At 32.1% G+C, this 6,676-nt stretch overlaps 2 protein-coding genes across 4 annotated transcripts; one reads left to right on the top strand and one right to left on the bottom strand.

The window, feature by feature from the left end:
- Positions 1–2,275: 2,275 nt before the first annotated feature.
- On the bottom strand, positions 2,276–6,548 carry LOC106614527 (activating signal cointegrator 1 complex subunit 1). 3 transcript variants are annotated; one of them, XM_036367876.2, is made up of 7 exons: positions 6,218–6,548; positions 3,701–3,882; positions 3,541–3,643; positions 3,350–3,483; positions 3,147–3,289; positions 2,945–3,087; positions 2,276–2,885 (listed from the first exon to the last, which is right to left on the bottom strand). In XM_036367876.2, the coding sequence occupies exons 2-7, from the start codon at positions 3,861–3,863 to the stop codon at positions 2,477–2,479; spliced, it is 1,095 nt and encodes a 364-aa protein (XP_036223769.2). In that variant the 5' UTR covers positions 3,864–3,882; positions 6,218–6,548; the 3' UTR covers positions 2,276–2,476. The 3 variants fall into 3 exon arrangements, with proteins under 3 accessions (XP_036223769.2, XP_014085802.2, XP_014085794.2); XM_014230327.3 differs by having other exon boundaries at positions 3,701–3,867; XM_014230319.3 differs by lacking the exon at positions 6,218–6,548 and having other exon boundaries at positions 3,701–3,951.
- LOC106614519 (putative methyltransferase C9orf114) lies at positions 4,001–5,742 on the top strand. Its single transcript, XM_014230310.3, has 2 exons — positions 4,001–4,840; positions 4,897–5,742. Exons 1-2 carry the CDS (start codon positions 4,126–4,128, stop codon positions 5,652–5,654), a joined length of 1,473 nt encoding a protein of 490 aa, XP_014085785.2. The 5' UTR covers positions 4,001–4,125; the 3' UTR covers positions 5,655–5,742.
- Positions 6,549–6,676: the final 128 nt, after the last annotated feature.

Raw genomic sequence — 6,676 nt, 5'->3', positions numbered from 1 at the left:
TTTTATGTTTTATTTTATTACCTTTTTATTATATTACCTTTTTTTTAAACTGAAAAACTTAAAAGACATTGCATTAAGCAATATGAAATGAAACCTCAAACAAATATACCATAGCTTAAAACTATTTTTCCGAAAAGATTTTCAACTCAACACAAAGCATTAAGTTGAACAAAAAGTGTGGGCCAAACTATTGTTATATTGCCAAAGTGTTTAGGCTTTCATCGATATGTATGTGTATGAGTGTATTTGTTATGCTTGAATGTTTTAGCCTAGTGATGATTGAGTGTAGGAAATATTTACATATTAAAGGGTTAATTTTTACAGTCGACGTAATTCACACTTCAAAATCAGAAGGAATTTACATCAATTTGGATCATATTTTCGTAATAGACATAGTTATAAATGTTCAGAATAGGGCAAGGCGGGAGTTGTAAATTAAAGGCAAAATCATCATTATTCTTATCGAATATTGAGCTTATGCCTGTTACAGACATGTGGTTACAATACTATACTACAAACGAATACCGGATATGTGTACACAAACACATATTTTTACAATTTTTTTAAATATCTATTGCCTATGAAATATATACTAGTATTTGAATTTATTACAACTCAATATGTGTCATCAATGCAGTAAACAGAATACCATAATATTTGTATCATGGTGTTATTACTACATATCTGTCACAGGAATTATTAACATAGTCATTTTTAAAGACTGCTTGAGTTGCGCCTAAAAGATGCAATGTGAAATGGGCCACTATTGAATCCAATGCTAATGTCTAGTTTACCTTTTATAATTTGACTATACGTTTAATTGTGTTCATCATTTTACAAAAAACACAATATATCCCAACACATGAAACATTCTAACTAACTTCCATTGACTGTCCGCCAACTTTTTATATACATAACTACATACTACTATCCATACATATGCTGTGAGTAAACCCACGCAATTCTAAGGCAGCACTCAGTAGTGTTTTACGCCAAAAATTATACAAAACACTGCAGGAGTGTAGAAACATAAATAAATAAAAATTATGAATAAAGTTATGTAGTTAAAATCAAGTTATGTAGTTGATTGTCCGATTTAATGTTATAAACGTTTTCCAGTCCATGATATTTAAAATGTCTTACAACAATTTAAATGCAGTGCTAAACAAAAGGGTAATATACAAGTAATTTAAATATACACATATACACATACGTAGATAAATACGGAACAACACGAAAAATCAGCAACAAGAGTTGCAACAGATAACTCACAATTTTTAGACTGAAAATTAGTAACAGTAAAAAAGAAAACTAAATAGCAACAAACACAAAAAACAGCAAAGACAAATAAGAAATCCTAAACAAAAAATAAATTATGTGAACAACATGAATTTATTATACTAAGTTAAAGAACAAAACACTAAATGTGAGAGATAAATTGAAATTATACGCGCTACAACAAAAAAATCGCCTCAAATACGTTTGTATGATTGTGCGTATGGCACTTAGAACGTGTAACGCATAAATAAATGCGCAACTTTTTTAATTATTTGTTACGAATATTTTGTATACACTTATTAAAAAAACTAGTACTAATGGAATAACACTTTATACATATGTGTGTCTGGGGAAATTTGATATTAGTGCTTACTTTATATGTACTTCCTTTTTGGATAAAGCTATGAATGTTGTGGCTGGTTCTGAAAGGACGTAAAAGGAGCAGAATCGATCATGATTTTTATTTAATCAAACGTTTAATAGTCTTCGTCGCATAAAAAAATTTTCTTTTGATTCCTATCTAAATGAAAGCATAGTGTTTGTCGCCTTTCATGTGCAAATAAAGTTTGACTTATTTCCTGATCAAAAATATTTGATTCATAACTCGTTACCTTATTTGATACCTTTTTTGATATAATTTCTAAAAATAAACTTAAAGAAATGAATTTGCGTATACTGCAAAAAATCAATTTTTTTTCAAATTAGCATTTTAATCAAAAGTGACCGAGAAATCCTAAACAATATGGAATGAATTATGCTTTAATTAGATTTGCAATACTTTTTTAACAATCATACATACATAAATATGTATGCATAGCTAGCAGGTGAAAAGTTATAAACGCTAAAAAAAAAAGTTACTAAAAATCACAAAAAACATAATGGTATGAAAATCGGTGTTTACAACAAAAAAAAAGAGAACTAGATAAGTGAAAATTTTAAATGTAATATAGTAAACGATTAATTTACCAATATTGAAAGATAAGAATAAATGCAGATATTTTTAAAAGATAGTTAAAAGTGTTTTATTTGCATTTAAAGTGATTTCATATTTAGAAGTACTACAAAAAAAAACTTAGAGGTGCAACATGAATTGAGATAAGCACACACGATATATGAATAATAAAGAAACTATGAAGACGACCATTTTTATTTGGAAATTAACGGTGTAAGTAAAATGTTAATATTTATTAACACCTTTTTAGAACTTTAAGCTTCCAGTGATTTTGTAGAATGTTCCATGTTTATCACCCGATGTATTATGCATCACACACAGATGCACCTCACTACACTCCACTCTACCAAAATTGTAATCACCGTAACGTTTTAATATTTCACGTGCATCGAAAGAGCCTGCTGCTTTCGCGTCCAACTGTTTACGATACCGATTATTCATTATAGTCATATGCAATTTCACATTATCTCGATCATAATCATTAAACCCTAAACCACTACGCAAAAATGGATGCACTGCCAAATCAGCAAACTTTTGTAATTCAGGCGATTCTACACGCGCATATAACACGCGTACAGCACTCGGGTCATCATTCATAATTTCCAGTCCCCTAACTTCAATTTGAAATGGTGTTCGTAGGTCGGAGAGAAATATCCTTGATTGAAAAAATATTAATTTACATATAATATGTAAATAATAAACAATATCACGTACTTGCAACTTTGTAATATCTCGACAGCTTTAGAACGCTCAGCGGCATCTAGCAATATACATGTGCTTAATGTTAAATGTATGCACTCCTCAGTTTGGAAAAGCATTTCATCAATACCTGGCAAATTAAGCTCCAGAAGTTCTTTCTACGATAAGTAAATCTATATAAGTCTATTTATACATATACAAGTTATTATATTTGTACCTTAAATTCACAGAATCGTTCCTTTATTTCACCGTAATTTAATGGTACACAGGTAAAATGCGTTGGTCGCATACGTTTACGCAGAGAAACTATTATCAAATTTATCTTTCTACGAGCCATCATAACGCTTATTCGTGTTTTACCTGAAATTAAAGATATAAAAGTGATATACATTTTAAAATATAAAGATATTTACAACTGACCCTTTACAGTGATATCTTCGACTTGTTTCAGACCACCTTCCCTAGCGCGTGGAATAAAAATGTCTGTACGCGTTTCTGATTCAATCCGCCGCTTCGTGTTGCCCTTGAAACCGATCAAGCCACCATAAAAACTCCTAAAATGAAGACATTCCCAATAAATGAGCATTCTAGACAAGATAATAGCCCCTTACTGTGCAACATGCATAGTCAGTTTATAATGACCGCTTGTAAGTTCCTCTATTTGGAAGTTTTCGCTATCTTCTTGCTCATCATCGTCATCTTCGGCATACAGGTCTAGAATAATAATCGAATATAGGATGGGTATATGGTAAAAACGAGACTCGTACATACCTTGCTCCATATATGCAGTTTCGGGATTTGTTGTCTCAGGTTTATGTCCTTTGCGCTGCATAGCTGGACGTTGATTACCAAAGTCTTCATGTATTAAATTGACACGATAACAGCGATTGTTGTCCATTCGTTGTATTGGTGGTGCCAATACTTCTCGGCTCATTGTGCTTTAAATTTGAAGCCTTTATTGTAAATAACAAACAGAACTTTCCAAATGTTTGATATCAAAACTCCAAATTAAAATATCAAAACAAAAATTAAGATAACCAGCTGATCATTAACCGTCAAATAATTATATTCACCACCAATTCTTGTCATTTTCCACACGTGCAATCTCAAATATTATAAACAATTTTTATAATTTCATTTAAGTTCATTTTTCGGTATTTAGCAGCAAAACAATTTTAAATTGTTGAAAAATTAAAATGCCACCAGTTTTGACAGGAAAGGAGCCACCAAAATCGTGGAAAAAAATTAATGAGGAACGAAAAGCGTTAAAAAAGCAACGTAAACAGGAGAAATTGCTCAAAGATTTGGAGAAGAATTCACAGTCTGTCCTCGAAGCAGCTAAGGCTAGTATAGAAAGTATAGACAATTTTAAAGCAGAACCTTCAACAATAAGCATAGCGGTACCAGGTTCCATATTAGAGAATGCACAATCTGCCGAACTGCGTTCCTATGTAGCCGGCCAAATTGCGCGCTCTGCTTGTATATTCCGTGTACATGAACTAATAGTGTTCGATGATGTGGGTGTGGCAACGGCACGTGAAACAAAACGTAATTATGATTCTGATGATGATAAAGAAAAGGCAAACGGTGGTGACTCCTGGCCGACGACAGTGCGGAGTAGTTGCTTACAATTAGCGCGTATCCTTCAGTACTTGGAATGTCCTCAGTATCTACGAAAGTACTTTTTCCCCTTACATAAGGATTTACAGTACTCGGGCTTGTTGAATCCATTGGATACGCCACATCACTTGCGTCAACAAAATGTATTTCTATATCGCGAAGGCATAATTTCGGACAAAAAGGCAAAAGACGGGCATTCATATGTTAACGTGGGCTTATTGAATGACGTGTTGGTTAATAAGGCCATTGAACCAGGTGTCCGCGTCACAGTTAAACTGGACAATGTAAAAGGTTCACTTAATTCATCACATTGATGATACAGATTTGATGGTTTTCAATTTTTCTAGATAACAACAAGAAGTTGCGGGGCAAAATTGTCAGTCCAGAAGAACCCCGACGAGAAACAGGAATTTATTGGGGTTATACAGTACGGATTGCTCATTCTCTTGCTGAAATTTTCACAAAGTCTCCTTATGCAGGAGGATATGATCTTACAATAGGTACTTCAGATCGTGGAACTAATGTGCACAAGGTGCCAAATCATTCGTACAAATTCAACCATCTACTTATTGTATTTGGCGGCTTAAAAGGTCTCGAAGCGGCCCTGGCAAATGATGAAAAACTGAATGTTGATGACCCTGCTCTACTCTTCGATCATTATGTAAATGTGTTACCACGTCAAGGCTCGCGTACAATTCGTACTGAGGAGGCATTGTTAATTGCTTTGGCAGCACTACAGGAAAAATTCGAACCCAATGTACCGGAAATGGAGGAGAAACTTGATGAATACCAACTGCCACGCAGTGATGATACTGGCATCCGTCCAGATGTGATTAAAAATAATAAGAAAAACAAGAAACGTAAGTTTGATGAACATGTAAACAGTCATGAGGATAACCAAAAAGAGCAGCGAAAGAATAAAATGGAAAGAAAAGCGACACCTGCGAATTCAAAAAATGAAAAACAGCGCGCAACTTCAGAAGCTTCAAGGCAATTTAATAATGCGTCGAGTACGATTGATGACGACTTCGAAGTAGTACCAACGAATGAGATCAAATCAATGGTACCATCAAAAGGGTTGGGCGATCTAAGCCGCTTTGATTAGCTGGTTTTCAAATTAATGTTTAATTATTATTATAGGAAAATGAAATAATTATTACATTATAAATTATTTTTAAACATTTTAAACAATATACCTTTGTTGTCCTTTTAATTTCAAAGATATATGTATGTACCTTCTTAAGATGAAATTGAATATGATACTTTTTGTACATACACATGTAACTATGGACATTATTTCAAGAAATCATATGATTTTTTACATGTTAATGTGTAAATAATCATAATGAGCTTTTTTGTATAAAAAATATATTGGTATGTCTAATTTCCCCCACAATAAATCAACCCAAAAATATATGTTTTGTGTAAAGTTTATTATCTATTTCTAGTAATTCACGCTTAGGAATAGCTATTTTTGCAAGCTCCACTTAAATAGAGTTAACAGCTTGTATATATGAAGCTTACATACTCTAAACAAAATATACACATACATATATATTTAACAGGGTCTTTATAAATGCTGTATCCCAGTTCACTTTGCATTTTGCGACCGTAGAGCCTTTTTTTAAGAAAATAAGTGTATTCAATGGCAAATTATATTGTACTTACTACAGATGAATAATCAGTGTCACAGTAGTTTATATTGTTCTGAGCAGACCTACATATGTATGCACACACCTATTTGCTCACATCTATGCCCATCATAGCCATTATTTTCTGATAAAATTTTAAATTTTGTTTTGTGCGAAACAGTTATGCCCGTTATGCTGGTTTTGCCATTGTTTACATTTTTCTTATATTCTAATTTTGGTTTGCATTATTTTTACAATACTCACTAATACCTAGGATTTTTTATGGCCTTTTGTTTTAATTGATTTATATTTGATTGTATCTAAAAAATTAAACTAGTTTTAGGCGTTTCTACTCAATTTCAATAAATTTTACTAAAACCCAATATTTTTTTTTATATTTATTTTAGGTACCAGTGCATGCTCTTACATACATTTACATAAAAATATTATTGTATAATAAATGTTTATCTCAATTTTTAAAAATATCTGCTATGGT

Source organism: Bactrocera oleae, chromosome 4 (assembly GCF_042242935.1).
Source record: "Bactrocera oleae isolate idBacOlea1 chromosome 4, idBacOlea1, whole genome shotgun sequence".
NCBI classification, from domain to species: domain Eukaryota; kingdom Metazoa; phylum Arthropoda; class Insecta; order Diptera; family Tephritidae; genus Bactrocera; species Bactrocera oleae.
Note: the sequence above shows the minus strand (reverse complement) of the source record. Positions and strands in the feature narration are given on the sequence as shown.

What these genes read in the sequence shown, in the direction of transcription:
- LOC106614527 (XM_036367876.2), bottom strand. Translation starts at nt 3,863, where the DNA reads ATGAGCCGAGAAGTATTGGCACCACCAATACAACGAATGGACAACAAT. An exon ending in CTGACTATGCATGTTGCACA is followed by an intron (nt 3,484 to 3,540) that starts GTAAGGGGCTAT and finishes TCTTCATTTTAG; the next exon opens with GAGTTTTTATGGTGGCTTGA. An exon ending in GAGATATTACAAAGTTGCAA is followed by an intron (nt 2,886 to 2,944) that starts GTACGTGATATT and finishes TTTTCAATCAAG; the next exon opens with GATATTTCTCTCCGACCTAC.
- LOC106614519 (XM_014230310.3), top strand. Translation starts at nt 4,126, where the DNA reads ATGCCACCAGTTTTGACAGGAAAGGAGCCACCAAAATCGTGGAAAAAA. An exon ending in TAAACTGGACAATGTAAAAG is followed by an intron (nt 4,841 to 4,896) that starts GTTCACTTAATT and finishes CAATTTTTCTAG; the next exon opens with ATAACAACAAGAAGTTGCGG.